This window comes from Pantherophis guttatus, chromosome 6 (assembly GCF_059756535.1).
Source record: "Pantherophis guttatus breed Tessera chromosome 6, ASM5975653v1, whole genome shotgun sequence".
Taxonomy (NCBI): Eukaryota; Metazoa; Chordata; class Lepidosauria; order Squamata; family Colubridae; genus Pantherophis; species Pantherophis guttatus.
In genome coordinates, this window is record NC_142068.1 from 42,139,305 (window position 1) to 42,158,911 (window position 19,607).

Consider the following 19,607-nt stretch of genomic DNA (forward strand, 5'->3'; position numbering starts at 1 on the left):
CAGCATAAATATCAAACTAGGAAGTACCAGATAGCTTTTAGCTGAATGTTGTGTAGAAATGTATAGTATATAGGGGGCAATATAGCTTATTGTTATGTAGAAATGTATGGTGCACAGGGGGGAGAATAGAGGGGTGGTAAAGTATGTTATAATACAATGTGGACGGATTTCACCTTGGGGAAGTCATTGGAGGAGGGGAGGGTTGGGGGGGGTTAGGGAGGGATGGGGGGGAAATGGGGAAAAATTGGTATTTGTAAAACTTTTTCAATAAAAAGAAAATTATTTAAAATTTATTTAAATGTATTGGCCTCTCAACAATGAATTCTGGGTGATTTCCACACATGACAAGCTATTTTTGTATTGTGCATAAAAAAGTTTGGACTGGTGTCCAAACTATAAATCTACTATAAAGAATGAAAAATTCAATGATATATAAATAATTTTCTGTGTTACAGTATTTCCACAGAGCAGTATTTTTATATGAATGGGCTCAATTGTTAAGTGAAAGAAGAAATCACGAACTCTTACCTTGATAACCTCTGGCATCTGTTGAATTAATGGTGAGGCAGGTTTTTTCTTCAGTGTATCTATGCAGCTCTGCTTGTCAACTGTGATGGAAGGCGTGGCTAAAGTTTCCTGAAGAATATGCATCACTTCTTTCTCTTTTGATAAGCTTCCTTTGCCCAATTGGAATTCTACTAGTTCTTGGGCAAAGTCTTCAATACTCTCCAAAATACGCAATAAAAGTGTTTTGTCATCTTCATCCATTTTATGACCATTGATTTCTACAAGTTTTGATAAGGAAGAAGGCACGCTTTTGTCTTCAGGAAAACAATCTTTGCCTTTGTCTTCACTGGTTAAACCACTGCTTTTCAAATATCTAGAATCACTCTGCTCCACAGTAGTTTCTCTCAGTGTAATTTCCATTTTTTGTGAAAAATTCTCTAAATCCAACAAAAGTTTATCTATCTCTTCTTGATTGTTTTTTCTGAGCTCTTCTTTAGAGACCTGACCATTATAGTTAAAAGCTTGATCAATGGAATCAGCTGAAATGGAGAGGTCACCCTTTGATAGAGGCTGTGCAACAGTATGTGAAGTTTTAGGAAGTTCTAAAGAAGGATTTAGCCATTCAGCTCGCTCTTGGCTGCTCTCTGAATCTCCCCTTATTGTCCTACTCTGAACATTTGATGCACTTCCCCTTACTTTTTCCCCATCTGATTCTTCTACAATATATAGAGATTCTGTGGAAAAAACACTGTTTGATGGATTTAGAAATTGTAACTGAGGTAGTACATGACAATCATTTCTAGAATCTATATTGTTCTGCAATGCATTTGAGGAAATATCTACACTGGGGATTTGGATAAGATTGGTTGAGGAATTTGTATTATTATTATCCTGAATTCTTTTTAAGTTAGAGGGAAATGCCTGCTTTGCCACAGATGATGCAGAAGTTACAACATCTTCATATCTTGGTGGTTGCTCATTGCCAAATATTGGGGAGAAATGAGATTGCTCCAAAGCAGACAAACTATTAATCAGTTCTACCATGTCACCAGGGTGTCTAAATTCAAAAGGCAACTGTTTAAGGTAAGAAGAAAATCTTGTCATTAAATTCATATAGATTATTTCAGAATTGGCCAAGGACTCACTATTATTTCCGCTATTGGCATTTCCTGAAGATTTCTTCTTAATGCATTGCTTTATTATATCTGTACACTTCTTCAAGTCCTCTGAGCATTTTAGCAAGATATCTAAGCACATCTTAATATCTCCACTGGAAGAACCATCCAGTTTGTGCTTTTCCAAAATTTGTGTTATAAAATTGCCATCAGGAAAAGTTTCTATAGGCAAAGGAACTACAGAACTCCCACTTTCTTTAACAGAAGGGCTGCTGACATGCCATTTTTCTTCATGGGAACAATTATTTAGAACACCATTAGGAGGGGACAAAATTTCATCACTGCTGAAATGTCCACTAATCAAGTCAAAATCTAGTGATCTTCTATTGAATTGGTCTGATTTAACTTTTCTTCCTTTTCTATAGTTTGCCTGATTTGAAGAATTTCTCAGTTTTTCAAATGAGAATTCTTTTATTTTTCCACTAGCAAGATTTATGGCTTCTTCAGTGATATCTTTCAGATTTGCACTGCTTTGAACAGAAGATCCTTTTTTGAGTTTTGGATTACTAGGAAGGAGCTGATTATAATCTTCATCCCCAGGCAAAGCAATTGAATTTTCAGGCATTGAAAATCTGTGGGTCAAATCTGAATTTCTAAAATTAGGTGTAGAAACTTTAAGTAGCTTTGGACAAATACTGTGGTGGGCCACTATGCACATAATTCCTTGTTTGAATACTTGACATGTCCCTGTGCAATAATGCACAACATTTTGAAGTTGATTATCTATTATAGCACTGCTGTAACAATTCACTGTTGTTATTACTCTTTTATAGTTTGCTGCCATAATATGAATTTTAAGTTGTTGCACTCTGAAATGGCTTAAGAGAGCAATCACTTTACCCCCCTTTAAATCTCATATTGGTACATCATAAGCACTGAGGTGGTTGTGTTAAAAATGTAGCAAAACCAATGCATTGTCAAGAATCTGTATTAAAAGATTGCAGACAATAATCTATAAAAAATTAAAATGACCCACATAATGTATAATTGTCTTTTAGATAATAGTAAATATTCCCAGACTAAAAATGTGGTAGTGATGAACAATTGTTCTCTTCTCTCAATAGCAATGTTAGAAGTAAAAATGAAAAATGTTAATCCACTTGTTGAGAAAATTAGGAAAAAACTTTCTCTTGAATGTTTTGTGCAAACTTCCTCTGAACTTCAGATTTCATGGAGAAAATAAAAGCATGTAATGTGGTCAAATGATCCACCTCCTTCATTGGTGTGGAAGATGCCTGCAATAACAAATGTTGTTAGTAAACAGATTTCAAGCCTAACTTTAGATACTGCTACTAACTTTAGATAAGCATTGCAGGAGAAGGAGTAGCAGAACCTGGGGACAGAGTCAAAATTGCTGAGCACATTGTAAGCCGCCCTGAGTCTTCGGAGAAGGGCGGCATATAAATCAAATTAAAAAAAAAAAAAGGAATTAGCCTAGAATCTCTACCTAGGCACAAATATATCAAATCCAACCCCGCTTGAATTCTGTTGACCCTTATCTACTGCCAAGATAATGCTATCAATTTATATCATTAATGGGAGAAATACATGTTTAAGAAATCTTCCATGTACTAAGTATATGGAAAAAATATTCAAAAAAATATATTTTCTTTCTAATACAAATTGAAAACTACACTACTTGCTAATGCTATCTGCTCTCCAATCAGATAACTTATGCAAAGGCAACAGATAATAACCATTAAACCATGTGGGTTACAAATAAAATAAATAGTAGATAAAACAAATTAATCAAATATACTTAAATTAGTTCAATAGCTAATGGCTATTGCTATTAAGCACATAAGAGTTGAATTAATTTTAGTTTGTTCACTAAATGAAGACATGAAAATTACTCTTGTCTAAGATCCAGATTTCATTTCCCAGTCATGACCACTATTACTACCAACATCTACAGACAACCTGCTGCCTCAATGATTCAAGGGGTAGAGAGATTAATGTCTTGCTACTTCTCACCTTTTTAAGATGGAGGCTGCAATGGCCTCTGAGCTCTTCTGAGCAGAGAAGGCAGACTGCTCCACTCACCTTATACCCAAAGGTATAGTCCCTTTCTGCCTAGAAAGCAACAAAAGAAGCTATCATTTCAGCTTCCTTCTGTACATAGAAACTATAACTGCCTTTTGTCTGCAAATAGAGAACAATTGTTCCCCAAGTTTCACTGTAGAAAGATAAAAATAAGGGGTGAGGTTTTGGGGAGAGGGAAGTATCTCATTTGAGGCACCAGACACTTCCCATAAGACTTACACATTTATTTAAGCATATATACAGACAGCCAAGACAGGAAACAGATGTCCTATAACTGCCCAGAATATCTGTAATTCTATAATTCTTTTCTCTCTAGAATATCAGATTACACTTCTAAATGCTATACTGGATTTCATATTTTCATAGATGACATTAGAATAAATCATTTAATTTAGCTTTTTCCCTAGGCTGCACTGACTAATGCAAATATCAACTTTAATCCACAGTATACTGATAAAAAATATTGCCAGAAAAACTTACCCAGCAATTTCATCAAGCTATCGGGCTGTTTTACAGATGGGAATACTAGTAATATTTCAGATCACATCTCAGTTTGAAAACTGCAGAAGGTAATAACATTGTAGTAGCAGTAAATGCTCAAGATTATCAGTGAGGTATATTTATCTGCTGATAATCTCTCACTCAGTGAAGAAGTGTACATACAACACTTTTACTTTAAACCTGCTTTCACAAAAGCCACTATCATTAGGACTTTCGCTGATAACTGCTTAGAGCAGTCTTCGTCAAAGTTTTTACCTTAAAGGATCCCTTGAAATAATTTTCAGATTTCAAGGAACCTGTGAATAAAAAAATCACAAAAATTTCACACCATAATTCACTTCTAATTTATACAATCCATATTTTATACAACAACAGCAAACTGACAGGCCAGTAACTGACTTGAAGCATGTAAAAATTCACACCGCTGCAAACACTGGCATTGCATGGCCTGCAAAGTTCGAAAACTGATGTTGATTTGTTTTAATAAAGACCTTTCTCAGAAACCTCTTGCAGAACCTTAGAGTTTTGTGGAGCCCCAGTTGAGAGAGGCTGATAGCCTTTATAAGGCAAGGTATACTGTATTGTGCAATTATGATTTTAAATAAATGAGCCATCATAATACGTTATTGAACATATACTTTATTGATCTAAAAATCTTCAGCATCAGAACGACATCTCCTTTTTCTTTACTCTTACCATGCCTATTACTTGCTAATTTAAGGTAAAGTTCATACTCCTATTAATTTTATAAGATTCAAGCATTAAGATTATTTGTTTTATTAATATTCTGCCTTTATTATTTTTACAAGTATTTTATAAAGCAAGTCAAGTTCCTCCTTCGACTTTCCACACAACAACCCTGTAAGGTGAGGTGAGGTGAGAGAGAGTGACTGGCCTGAAGTCATACAGCTGGCTTTCATGATAAGTCAGAACTTGAACTCATAGTCTTCTGGTTTCTAGCCTGCCAATTAAACACATTATTCTAATAATAGAGGAATGTTAATCTTAAATTGTAACTTATAGATTTTATTCTAATTTATTTCCAAGAATCTGGTTATGTAAACTTTTTTCTTTTTACAGATAAAGAACTTAAAGTTAATAAATAGCTTGGCCAAGTATCTAAATAGCTGTACAACTTGAACTTTCTCTCCAAGATCCAGATCTGATTTACTGTGCCATAAAAGTATGTGCTTACAGTGTTCTAACGTATTTTTAGAATTTAGATTATCTTTATCCGATAGACTTCATGCATTAGGTCCTTTTTTATCTCATTTCTCACTATTCACGCATAAGATGTATTCTTGCCCATTCGAATAATCTGTTAAGTAGTAGTTGCACACATTTTTAGAAAAGCAACCTTAATGTCATCATGTTTATTTTGAAAGAAAAGCAGCCGATCAGCAGCTGTTGCTGGTAAGGCGACTTGATTAAACACAAACAATAAATAGTAACATATCCTGTCTCTACAATGCCACCAGATACTGAAAAGCAGCAAAGGGAACACTGAGCTCTGCTGTTTGGGTACAGCAAGCAAATTTGCAGCTGCTATTTTCTCCTTGTACTCATTTTCTGGAGACGGATAGGACGACTGTGCTCACAGATGAATCATCTGCAATTTCATTCATTTTCTCTTTCTCCCTGAACCTTGGATCCCTACCTCTAAAAGTGCTATCATAGCCATGAAACCATTTTCAGGGTTCTGACACTTTCTTCTTTCTGCAAATGAAAGGACAACGTTGTTGACCTTCTTTTATGTTATAGTTATGAAGGACTAGTTAATATGACCATATAGAATCTCCTTCTGTTCTAAATCTTGCCTTAAAGCCTTGACTTTAACTTTTCAGTAAGTTCTCTAGGGCAATGTTTCCTAAAGTCTAGCAAGGATCAGCAGATTGTTTCAACTGCATTGTGATTCATTGGCCTAAAAATGAAGCTGAGATGACTAGAGATTTCCATCCAAAAGGAAGGGAAATGGTATATAACAACAACAGCAAAAGCTAGCACAGATTCTCTACGGCTTGATCAAATATATCTAGTTAAGAGCTGCTTATTACTGAATTGGCTGGTTTATACTACATTATAAACCCCGAGTTACAAACAACACTAGCTGGGTTCTAACATCCTACATTTCTGGGAATTATGTCAAAGGGATCTTGGATAACCATTGGTACCACACTTCCAAACTTCTTGGATAACAGATCCTTTGCCTGCAGCACTGCCCAAACAGAATTGTCAACTAGGGAGATCAAAATGATTCCTTGTATTTTGTCTTTAAGTAACACCTGGATTCAGCAAAGCTATCTAGAAGAATTCTAGCAGAAGCAGCTAACATCTACATGATCCTATATTATTATTTTCAGTGCATTTGACTGTCCTTGTCTCTGTGATCTCCCCACCCAACACACACACACACTTCTGTATTGTATCCTGCACAGCACCTAGCACTTCTCTATGTCACTCAGGTTCCTTACACAAAGTACATAATAGCACCCGAGGCCTGACAACCAAGTAACAGTGAAAAGTAAAAAGGCCTGGAAACCAACTATTCCAGCAAAACAATTCAACTGGTTCTGACAAGAGGATTTGCATCATTTACTGTATTCAAATCACAGGGACAGTTTGTTCAAAATAGCCCAGTAGCAGCAATGTGGGCTTCTGTTCTTTCTTTTTTCTCTCCGGAGGTTGGCACTCCACTTTTGCCTACCTTTCCGAACAGGATTTGCCCATTTCGTAACTTTGGCGACTGCAGTGATTACCTACACAACGCTCTATTGAAATTGCGACTGACGTCGAAAACGATTTCCAGAGCTCAGAAATCGTTCGGGCGTGGGACTAGTCAATTTCTTTTCCCTTACCCCTTCTCTGCAAGTTAAAAGTACTTATCTGTTCTCTTCCTGACCCTCTACTGTCACCCGTTCAGCTGAGGCCGTATGTCTCCAGTTTTCCCAAGAGCTACTCGAAATGCTGGAAATCTCCGAACTGTCTCTATTTTTTCGTCCCCGGCCGCTCCCTCTTTTCCCTTCCAGCTTTCTCCGCGCTCCGGGCCGCCCGTCCGCCCGCCCGCCAACGCCAATCCGATCCAACGCAAACCCAGCACAGTTCTAGCCAGATTCCGGACAAGAAAGGAGAGTTGGCTTTTTGGGCGCCACTTTCCTCCTGATATTTGAGAGCAACAATTACTACCCAACAGGGGACGCTGGTACTAGAGATAGCCGTGGCAGGAGCTTTCGCACCTACCCGCCGCCGAGGCGATTCCCTCGCCCATTCTAAGGCTCTCTTCAGCTTCGACCCTCCTCCTTCCTCCACCCTCTGGCCGCGAGAGGCTCGGCTTCTTTTCCCGTCCCTTCCGCACTACGAAAGGGGCGCCCACAGAGCGCACTTCAGTGCAAATGGGGAGGGGAGGAGGCGGTGGTATTTCTCTGCCAAGAGGGCCGAGACTCATTTGAGCGCCAGCCCCCGCGGCTCCCGCCTGAGATTGTTTTTCTGCGTCCCGTCAACAGAAGCCCAAGTCTGATCTTTGCTTGTCCTGCCTGGGAACAGCCACAGACAATCGCCTCTGAGGGTCCTGGGATTTAGGCAGGGAATTCTTGTGAAGTTCGGTTTGAGGAGGTGGTTTTAAAACAAAAGACCAACGCCCCTCGACATTAACAGAAACGTTGATCTCATCTTTGGCCTTGCTATTTTGCAGTGGAAAATATTAAACGTTCTTGAAAGATTAAGAAACCAGAAAGGAAAAAGAAAATAATGTCTTTATTCTCCACTTTTAAACCACATGATTGTGGTGCATTGAGCCAAGATTATGGAACCCTTAGGTCTGGCATTTCTGAAATGCCAGCTGCAGTTTCCTGTCTCTGATTCCAAAGCTCCAGGGCTCTTCCCTTACAAAGTCCTTATGTCTCACTCTCTTTGGCTCATAGTTACTTCTACCGCACCCATGTTGTGCATTCATCAGCTTCATCCCCACAGGCTGAAGTTGGCTCCTAGTTCTTTATTCCATTCAACAAAGCTATACACTAAGTTGAATAAAGAATGTGAATAATAGTATATGCAAAAATAAAATTTGGACTGGTCCATGTAATACATCCAGGCTGTCTTTTGGAGATTCCCTTATAACATGTCCAGCTAGTTTTATCAAAAGCTCTCAAGTAAATTGCTAGGATGAATCCAATTATTCAGAAGGATTTTGAGGTACAGGTATTTAACAGCCCCAAAATTTAAAACCACCATAAGACCATATCACGGTTTCCTTCGACTGTTAGAAGCAAAGAAACTATGTCAGGGAGAAAAAAATGTAACTCAGGAACTCTTCCGTTTCATCCACTATTTTCTATTAACTGAGGACCTTTCACTGCTAAATGAAAGTGCTATTCATACATCTTTGAATTTATTATTCTTTGAATCTACAGAATAATAGATTATTCTGCTTCTATTGCCTCTTTCTCACTATTGAATAGTGCTGTCCCGATTCTGCATGTCCAGCAAATGATAGTGAGTGGTTGGTTCCTCCTGTTTGCTATCCTTCATCTTTTGTATCCAGCTCTTTAGGGATATGAACAGAATGACAACAGTTGGGCTAATGTGGGATTTCTGTCGTCAACCCATTTTCCCAAAAAAATCCAGTACAAATTGTTTTCCAGATATATCTGGAGAGGGGTAACATATAAATTAATTAATTAATTAATTAAATAAATAAATAAATAAATAAAGCAAATACATTCCCCAATAACCATCAATCTTAAGAGAGTCCAGTTCATCACTTGTTGATTCTGTTCTCCAGATCTGTAGAATTAGTATCTCCTTCAGCCTTCGCCAATGAGAAGCAGTTTCCAAACTTCAATTCCTTCTCCTTTAAATCAGCCAACAGCAATTTAGATTCCAATCCATCCAGTTGTGAGATTGATTTGGCTACAGTTGCCTGAATATTTAAAACTCTTGTTATTTAATCAATTTTTCAATTTGAACTTGTAGGTTAAAAACCATTCTTTAAGTTAGTACACAGTTTCCATTTTTAAGATAATCCTGTAACTGGGCATTCACAACCAGACATAAACAGTTCCTTTCCAGAACAGGGGAGTTACCGACTTCCATATGGAGAAATATAGTATCTCATATACAGTATGTCCTTTTATATATCACTTACTTACCATCTGTAGGAATGAAATTTTCTTTATTGTGTCACATTGTGCCTCTTAGTGTTTAACTTATTGTAGAGACCATGTCTTGAGAAGAGGCAGTAAATCCAAGCATACACACTGCTGTATTTCTATCTCTCTTTATCTGGAGCAAAGTATAGGATTAACGTAGCTTGTCAGAATAAGAATCAGAGCCTTGGCAGAACTCATATATTAAGGCTACTGTGTAGCCTTTCAAGGGATATGTGTATATTTTCATACCTTGAAGGATACCACTCTGCCCCCTAGAGTTATCTTGTTTCCTTATCAGTTATAAAGCAATTACCTCTATTAATGTTCACATGTTCAAACTGTCTTTGATCAACAGTCTATATAAGAGCTTGGATGGAGGTGATGCAATCATTCTGGTATTCCTTCATTTCTCACTGGCTTTTGATACCATACACCACAATATTCTTCGGGACTGGTTGGGAGTGGAAGCCACTGTGTTGTACTGTTTCACTTCCTTCCTCAGCATTTGATTTCAATTGATGTTGATAGGGGAGGGGAGAAGTTGTGCCTGTGGTCCCTTGTTTGTGGGGTGTGTCAGGAGTTGACACTCCCCTTTCCAGTTTAATATCTATATGAAACTGATGGCTAAGGGTTTTGGTATCATCAGGATATTAATGATATCAGGCTTTATAGTCCATACCCAGGCTGTGATATTAATCAGTGACTGTTCAGGTCTGGATGGGGGAGAACAGACTTCAGCTCAATCCTTTCCAAGCTGAGTGGCTGTGGTGGTTTTCAAAGAGCAAGTGTCAGCTGTGATCAAGAAGGACTTTACATAATAATTTTGTTGCATCCTTTTCTGGACCAGGAAGCCCTTCAGACAGTTTCTCAGATTCTGATCACCTTACAATTGGATCACTGCAATGTGGTCTACATGGGGCTTGAAGGCCATCCAGAAGTTACAGCTGGTACAAAATGCAGTTGCACAATTGGTAACGAGTACCTCTCAGTATACTCATGTGACACCACTGAGCTGTAACTTAGTTGCTAGACAGATTTCAGGTGCAATTCAAGGTGTTGGTCATTACCTATAAGGCCCTTATGGCATAGATACCCGACAGCCTACCTCTTTCCAACTGTTGTCTGTTGGTACATTCCATCAAAGAATATACCTAGAGTGGGTATATTCTAGATTTCTTCTATTAAATATTGTCATCCTATGGGACTTTTGTTGCCATGTATTTGACAGCAATGAATACCAGTAATGGACAATCCTGAATAGGATTTGTACCTCACACAGCATCTGTCAGAACTCACTGTATAAATGGGGCATCCTCCTCCCAGCGTGACTATGGAGTCCGTTAAACTATAGATCACATTGTGACTGACTGTAAGCTGAGGGCATATACTGGTCCAGTAGCTGATTTGTTCTCATATAAATAATGTTGCATGTCAATGTTTAGATATCCTAGATCACGGATGTCAAACTTGTGGTGTCACATTCCTGTCACGTGACATATCATGTTTTTTCCTTTCGTGGAATTGGGGTGGGTGTGGCCTGCACGTGATGCATCCGGCCTGCGGGCCTCCAGTTTGGCACACACATACATACACTGCAAGTCCATACTCTAAATAAATAAGTAAAGTGTGTCTTCTCTATCATGGTCCCTCTGGAACAGCATCCCCAGAGATATGGACATTCCTAGGATTCTAAAAAGTAGTTGAAAACTGGCTTTGCTCTCAGACCTTCAGTTGATATATTTGTATGGCCTTTATTTGGTTTAATTTATTACTGTTTATTGTTTTAGTCTGAACTGCTTGTGGGCTTGTATGTTTTAAACTGTTTTTATTATTTTGTATTTGTAAGCTAATCAGATTGTGGGAGTGGGAAGCTATAATAAATTAATACTTTTGTAATTTTGTATTCTTGCTCCCAAGACATTTGGATACAGCACACTAGTATAGCCTCACAGCTTTGGAAAATAAAACAATTGTTTAAACGTGTCCTGCAAACAACACATCAGAGCACCACCATTTATCACAAGCCAGAGATCAGCACATGGGACAACTATAGGGAGCCACAAATATTATTTTGAAGAATCTATCTATAGATAATTATAACATATACAAAAAAATGTTAAGAAACAGGATGTCAAGAGACTTACTCCTTCCTGTCTCTCTAGGTATAAGAGGGAGAAAAGGAAAAATGCAGCCAGACTTGCACAATTCTGTTACAACAGAGGAACTCAATAAAATATTGTTCTAGTCATCTTCTGGAGTCTGTTTCCTTGATCTATCAACAATGAAGGGCTAATAACAGCACATTTTATGGTGGTATAGTTTTCTGATTAGGATGAGAGTAGAGCGCTGGAGAAAGCCCTTAATTTGTAAAGGTTTCTAGTGTAGTGTATTGAACAACCACTGCCATTGTGGGGCATTCTCTTACTGCTGTTTTGAGCACATATTTAGAAAATGGGGTTTGATACTTTCAGCCTTCTATTCCTGTGTTCCATCCCACTGCAATGCTAAACTTTGTTTCTAAATACTTTAACATAATTACACATCCGTGATGTGCAATTTTTCCTCATTCGCGTTAGAAGCGTTATGCCTCTAAAACATAATTGTCAATAGATGGCGTAACAACACTAAGCACTCGAATTCCTTATCTGTTTCTCCCGTTCACTTTGCCAAGGACAAATTCTGACAGGTGGTTTTACCGTTACGCATGCGCACGCCGCCCCCACCCTTCATTGGCTCAACGCCCAAACATCCGAAAGTCGAGTTGGCGCATCCCGTTTCACGTTTCTTTTCATTCTGATGTTCTATAAACAGGTGGGAGTAAATTACCTACTTCCGGAAATAATCCCTCCCTCCCTTCAACAAGTCCTCGCCACGCATGCGTGTTGCTCGCCGCCGGAGAAACTGTGTTTTTTTTTTTTTCCTCCTTCCCATTCGCTATTTCAACTGACGGGATGTAGTTCCTTCCTTCCTTCCTCCCTTCCTTCCTTGTATCTCCCCCGGCGATGTGGGTGCGCTTGGAAGAGGCTGCAGCAGCAAGAGCAGCACTAACAGTCATCGCCGCGGTCCTGGCACGAGCTCTTGCGTGGGGTTGAACGGCTGGTGCCGTTGGCGTGCGTCAAGATGGCGTGTGTGCTGGAGACGCCACTCCGCATGAGTATCCTGTCGGTAAGTGCAGGCCCGGACCAGCAACGGCGAAGGCTGGCGCTTCTGCTTCCTGGTGAAGGAAGTCGCATTAGGGCTTCCGTTTGGCGGTCTTTTTTCTCTCTTAACTGAGCTGGGGGAAGCGGGCTTGGTCCTCTTGTGTCCGGCCGGGCGAGTGAAGGACTACTACCTTCCTTAGGTTGTTCATAGCGAGTCCCGCCCTCCTGGAAGCTTGTCTTGTTTTTTTCCCCCTTGCAGCTACGGTAGGAGTAGGAGAGCCTCGGCTGCTTCTTTTCGCTTTGAGGTGGCCTTGGGGAGATTTGGGGGATGTCCAACTGCTGGGTTTTTTTTTTTTCCTCTGGAGGAAATAAAATTAACCCCTGCTGCATTCTTTTCTGCATTAAGATGTCACGGGGATAAGAGCAGTAGCTCTCGTCTTGTATCCATAGATTTGGAGGGAATTTTTCTGTTGTCCTCTATTAGTTTCATGCACTAAAAAAAAAATCTGCCATAGAATTTCTCCATAGAAGTTCGGACTATTTTTATTAGAGTAGCAAAAACGCGTGTAAGTAATGGATTTAGTTTTACATTTAATTTTTTTAATGCCTGATTTATTTCCTAATGTTGAATCTGAACACAATTAGAGGGACATTCTGGAAAGCAGATTTTTTTTCCTTTAATAGACATTTAGAAAAAAAAGTTAACAGCAGTTGCAAGTTCCACCTGTAGTTTCCTATTTTGCTCAGCTGTCAATTGTATAGTTCTTTTTTTATAGCAGGTTAGAGTGAAATTGCATTGAGTTAGGTTTTTAATATGGGGAGAGAGAGAGAGACAGTATAGGCACTAAAAAGTATATTCCACTCTGAAACAAGTAGTCACATAAGTCTTGTCTAGCCAGTCTATTTGCATGTGTTATTGTTGGATTTCCACTTTCTGTAGGCTGTAGGTTGGGTGGGGAGGAGATGATTATGCTGTTATAGCTACTTCGGTATCACTTATAAATATGGCTGTATCTGTGTAAGGAACATTTAAGGAATGTGTTCTTTTAAACATGATTTTGTTGGGATTCTGTCTTTGCAAAATCTATTATCTTGTAAGTTGGATATGTTCCAATAGTTGGAAAGGCTATAGGAGGTATGGAAGTATTGCGTCTGTATATTTTTACATCTAACACCCATTGAAGAAAGAAAAAAAAAGTTTGTACTATGGACAATATTTCTGCAGCAAACCAGTGTTTTGTGTGTATATGTGTGTGTAGAATTGTAGAATTGTTCTTTGTGTTAAAAATTTGTAGGCAAGTCTCTAAATTTGGAATTCTAAGGAGAGCTTCATTTAATGAACTGATATCAGAAATGGGTTTTGTTCTTGATCATCCATGAAACAATAGTATACTATCCATATTGAAATCATTATTTAAATCATATCATTTGCATTTTTATATTTCTACCTATAGAAGTAGAATGATTAAAGTTTGATTTATCTTGTAGGATATGGATTTGACAACATCCCTATAAGAAGCTGTCTTAAATCCCTAAATAATAACATTAAGTGCTAAAATGCTAGCTTTATTATTGAAAAATTACTTCCTCTCTTTTTTTTTTTTAATTTGATTTATATGCCGCCTTTCTCCGGAGACTCAGGGCGGCTTACAATGTGCTCAGCAATAGCCTTCATCCTTTTGTATATTTATACAAAGTCAGCTTATTGCCCCCACAACTGGGTCCTCAATTTACCTACCTTAGAAAGGATGGAAGGCTGAGTCAACCTTGAGCCTTGGCGAGATTCGAACCTGCAGTAATTGCAGGCAGCTGGTCTTAATAACCAGCTTAATAACAGGGTGCCTTAGACCACTGTACTACCAAGGCTCTTCAAATCTATAACGCCAGCAGTTGAATAATATTGTAATGTAGTGGATGATACACTTGACTGATATAGCATAATATGTTCAACAGCTCCCCATAATCACTTGGTTTTGAAAGTAGGTTCATTTATATATAAAAACATATTTTTATCAGGCAAAGGAAAAAACTGGCAGAAGAATCTGGTCCTGTGTTGGAGAAATAGAATTACTAATTGGAAAATTATAAATTAGCAGACTAAATTCTACCCAAACAGAGTGGCTATTGATTTGGAAGCTGATTGAGTCCAGAGATAGATGTTTTGTTTTGTTTTACTCTGGATGAGATATATCACCAGGTGATCTACAACTTGGAGTCCTCCTAGACTCAGGAGTCCTGGTTGAATAGCAGGTAGCGGCTGTAGCCATGATGGCCTTTGCACAATTATATATTGAATACCATATATGTTCTTTCTGGATCAGGAAGCTTTACTTTCAGTCATTCATGACCTTGTCACCTTTAGGTAGTTCACTATAATGCGCTGTTACAAATAAATATTATTGCTTTATAGTCTTGCTTTCTTGAAATTGTAAAAATGTATATCGCTGATAGACCTCAAATGTCTTTGCTTACAGGAAGTTACAGCAAGTAGTCGCCATTATGTTGACAGATTATTTGATCCTGATCCTCAAAAAGTACTTCAGGGTGTCATGTAAGTAGTACAAACTTTTTTGCTATTGTGTCTTTAAATTCTTAGCTTTGTTTGAAAAATTACTTGCTTTTTATACTTCAACAAAAACTATGTATTTGAGGCATTACTAATGAAATATGCTCAGTTATTCTTTGTTAATGTATTAACATAGTATAAATCTTTCTTTCCCTGCCTGGCAGTTTCAGTATTTTTGGTTTGATTTCTAAATCATGCCTAAATCTTGTCCGCCATTCTATACATCTGATAGTAATGTATTTTTCCTGCCTGCAGAGTATTCACCTTTGCATCTGATGAGAATTCCCCAGTGTTTTGAAAGATACAAATTAAGATACTATTGCTAGATATTACAAATTTAAACTAAAAGTAATATAAATTGAATCATGAATATACAATTATGCATATATTTTGTCTTAACACTTGAAAAATGAGTATCTGATATATAAATTATTAGAATTCAGGTGTATTAAAACCATAATTCAACATGATTACAATAAAATTCATCTGTGGTTATAAGAATATTGTTGGAAGTTTCTGTTTAACCACAGTACATTATGTGTAGATTCTAATGTCATGATAATCATAACAGTGGTTACATAAATGAATTTCAGAAAGTATGGCTTGATTTTGGTTCAAGCAGTTCCAGTATGTCCTACCATCTGACCTCAGCCAAGTTCATTTAATCTAATCTGTATTTCTGAATAGGTCTGTGTCATTGTTTTGGTAAGGTTGAACAAGCATTAATTCTGAATAGGATAAATAAAGACAGCAAGGATAAAAAACATGTTCCAGTGTGCTTTTGTATTGTACCTGAGAGAGAAAAAAATTGGAAGATACAGATCGAGATTAATTAACTTAGAATAGAATAGAATAACAGAGTTGGAAGGGACTTCCAACATCTTCTTTAAAAATTCCAGTGTTGGAGCATTCACAACTTCTGCAGGAAAGTTGTTCCACTTATTAATTGTTCTAAATTTCTGTCAGGAAATTTCTCTTTAGTTCTAAATTACTTCTCTCCTTGATTAGTTTCCACCAGGGTGGATTTGATTTAAATTGAGTTGATTTAAATCACTAGTAAAAAGGCTTGATTTAAATTAACTCGATTTAAATCATAATTTTTAAAGAGCAACTGTCATCTCTGCTACTCCTTTGACCCACTGTTGACTCACCGATAGTCCCAGTGTTGCAGAATATATAGCCTCATGCTATATAACTAAGCTCCATTTCATGCTGAATAAACTAAATTATAAATGTATCCTAAATAGAAAACTATCTTATGATAGATTTTTACCCTAAAAGTTTTTTATTAAAATAAATTTGATAAAAATCAAAAAAATCCAATTTAAATAAAAAAAATCCAATTTTTTTGATTTTTTTAAAAAAATCATTGATTTTTATCCACCCTGGTTTCCACCCATTGCTTCTTATTCTACCCTCAGGTGTTTTGAAGAATAGTTTGACTCCCTCTTCTTTGTGGCAATCCCTGAGATATTGGAACACTGCTATCATGTCTCCCCTAGTCCTTCTCTTCATTAAACTAGACATACCCAGTTCCTGCAACCGTTCTTCATATGTTTTAGCTTCCACTCCCCTACTCATCTTTGTTGCTCTTCTCTGCACTCTTTCTAGAGTCTCAACATCTTTTTTACATCGTGGCGACCAAAACTGAATGCAATATTCCAAGTATGGCCTTACCAAGGCATTATAAAGTGGCATTAAGGCAAGATCACTTCACGTGATTTTGATTCTATCCCTCTGTTTATGCAGCCCAGAACTGTGTTGGCTTTTTTGGCAGCTGCTGGCTCATAGCTAAATGGTCGTCCACCAAGACTCCAAGATCCCTCTCACAGTTACTACTATTGAGTAAGGTACCACATATACGGTACCTGTGCATTTTGTTTTTCTTCCCTAAATGTAGAACCTTGCTTTTTTCACTGCTGAATTTCATTTTGTTAGATAGCGCCCAATGTTCAAGTCTGTCAGGATCCTTCTGTATCTTGAGCCTATCTTCTGGAGTGTTGGTTAAGCGATAGTTAAAAGTACAATTAAAAGAGAATTTTTACTTTGGCCCCGTTTTGTGGTTAATATAGACAGGTAGATAGATTTCTATGTAAATATAAAATATGTAAACATTTATTGGCTATGTGAGAATATCTAGGATTGGTTTCTGCTGCAGTTGATAAATAGGGTATTTTGTTTGTATTTAACACATTTTCTATCAATTTTCCTTTGAAGAGGAAAATATGCTGGTTCTCTTTTTGGATAAAAATGAATATATTTTTTTCTGGAAATCAGATATTGACTTGATGTTCCAGTATTGTATAAAAATACCATTAGTTACTCCTAAAGAATTATTGGTTTCTCGTATGTGAAATAGCTACAAGAAATCCCTTATTATACCAATGAATTCAATATACTTTGACAGTAATTGCCTACTACAGACTCATGTTGAAAACCCTATGAATTTCTAACTAAACCGTATGATTTATGTTCCAATTCCCAAACTTGTATTTCTGACAATAAGAAGATTGTAACCTACCCTAATTTTGTGTTTTACAGTCTGTCTGTATGCATGGATGTGGATATGGATATATGGAATAGTGATCTATGATATTAGAATTTCTCATGAGGCTATTACTTTGGAATTTCTATCTCCCAAAGAGAATTCTGGGAAAAAGAATCTCAGTAATACAAAAGTAGAAGAGGTTTTAGTTCTGAACAAGCAATTACTTCAAAGAAGACGACCTATGAGTTTCATTTCATAATACTTATGGAATAGTTGAATTGCAAAAGAACCAGCTATTTCATTTATATTGTTGTTCTGTCTAGTGTTTTTATGGTACAAAAAATGAAGCCATTCTTCTAAGGTAAAAGGAATCTTTTTTTAAAAAAATCCTTTCCTATAAAACTGTTGGAATTAGTATTGGGCTAGTTGTAGTCACGTTTAAGACTACTTTCAACTTTCATAACTTGCACTGACATATTTGCTATAGATCTCTAATGTTTTGAGTTTAACAGGTATGAATATTATATGACACTTCCCAAATTCATTTCAGAATGTATTTGAATATACACACATATACAGTGGGCAACAGGCACTATATTTTCTAACTTGGAAAATATTTTGTTTGAGAGACTGATTATGCCTGATTTATTTAAAATAATAATAACCAAATGAGTTATACATAGATGGGGAAAACTAACATGAGGAAGAGTTAATAATGGAATTATATTGGGAATGATATTTTAGCTTTATCCCAACATTCTTTCAATAAGTTAAAGGCAGTATATGTGGCTCAAAACAAAAACTTGTGAAGATAAAAAAGAAGAGTTTCTTACCTGAGGGAGCCAGCATTGTCTGAAGACATTTCCATGGTCATGTGGCCAGCATAAACTGTATGTTGAGGTGCACGGAACACTATTATTTTCCCACCAAAGTGGTACCTATTTATTCGCATTTGTGTGCTTTTGAACTACTAGGTTGCCAGGAGGTGGAGCAAGTACTTATTATTTATTAATTCAAGGTCACCCACTGAGTTTTGTGGCTATGTGGGGATTTGAATTATAAATCTCAGAATCTGGCAGATGACCTGAATGTGCTCTACTGTAGGTTTGAGAGGAAATCACTGTTAACTATTGTTACCCTCCCCATCTCAGAAACACCCAACAATAGCCAAATCTCCTGCATCTATCTCCATCCCTCTGGATGCCCCACCACTGGTGATCCTAGAAAAAAATGAAAGATCTATTTTATGGACGAGGGATCCCCAAGGCTCCGGCCATGACCAGCTACTGATCTGTGGCTTGTTGGGAGCTGTGCTGCACAAGCGGTGGGCAAGCTTGCGAAGCATTATTTGTGCATGCAAAGGATTAGGTTGTGTGCATGCAACCATCTACCCCCCGATGCTGCTGCCACCAGTCACAGACCCAAAAAGGTTGGGGACCACTACTTCTCGCTTGAAAGTCTGTGCTGATCAACTGGCTCCAATCTTCATCTGCATCTTTAATAAATCACTAGAGATTGCTTAACGCATTGTAAGCCTCCCTGAGTCTCTCGAGAAGGGCAGCATATAAATCAAATTAATAAATAATAATAATAATAAATAATATTCCTTCTTGCTTCGAATGCTCTACAATCATCCTGGTTCCCAAGAAACCCTCCACCTTGGGATGACTGCAGACCGGATGCTCTGATATCTGTAGTTATGAAAACCTTTGAAAGGTTAGTGCTGGCCCACCTGAAAATCATCATAGATCCACTGTTAGACCTCTTGCAGTTTGCCTATTGTGCAAATAGATAGGCAGATGATACTGTCAATATGGCACAGCACTACATCTTGCAACATCTTATATCCCCAGGGACTTATACACGGGTCCTCTTTGTAGACTTCAGCTCAGCATTCATTACTATCATTCCAGAAATTCTTCACTCTAAACTGATTCAGCTAGCTGTGCCTCCCTACTTATAGATGGATTATAAGATTTCTGACAGATAGAAACCAACAGGTGAGGCTAGGGAAAATCACATTGAATACCCAAACAATTAGCA

At 37.6% G+C, this 19,607-nt stretch overlaps 2 protein-coding genes across 16 annotated transcripts in view; one reads left to right on the top strand and one right to left on the bottom strand.

Moving 5' to 3' along the window:
* Positions 1-7,815, bottom strand: part of PPP2R3A (protein phosphatase 2 regulatory subunit B''alpha) — a 32,048-nt gene extending 24,233 nt beyond the window's left edge. Inside the window, exons 1-3 of one of the 6 annotated variants that reach the window (XM_034439673.3) lie at positions 7,464-7,815; positions 3,657-3,755; positions 529-2,917 (exon numbers count right to left, since the gene is read on the bottom strand). In XM_034439673.3, the coding sequence (XP_034295564.2) occupies positions 529-2,466 (1,938 nt within the window). In that variant the 5' untranslated portion in view covers positions 2,467-2,917; positions 3,657-3,755; positions 7,464-7,815. Of the gene's footprint in view, positions 1-528; positions 2,918-3,656; positions 3,775-4,205; positions 4,285-4,481; positions 4,524-7,459 lie in introns of those variants that run through there. The other 5 variants (XM_087872164.1, XM_034439672.3, XM_034439675.3 and 2 more) reach the window with 5 other exon arrangements.
* Positions 7,816-12,325: 4,510 nt separating this feature from the next.
* ARMC8 (armadillo repeat containing 8) overlaps positions 12,326-19,607 on the top strand; it is a 53,403-nt gene continuing 46,121 nt past the window's right edge. For 6 of the 10 annotated variants that reach the window (XM_034439679.2, XM_087872169.1, XM_087872166.1 and 3 more), the window contains exons 1-2: positions 12,326-12,535; positions 14,985-15,061. In XM_034439679.2, coding sequence (XP_034295570.2) covers positions 12,491-12,535; positions 14,985-15,061 — 122 coding nt within the window. In that variant the 5' untranslated portion in view covers positions 12,326-12,490. The other 4 variants (XM_034439683.3, XM_034439682.3, XM_087872167.1 and 1 more) reach the window with 4 other exon arrangements.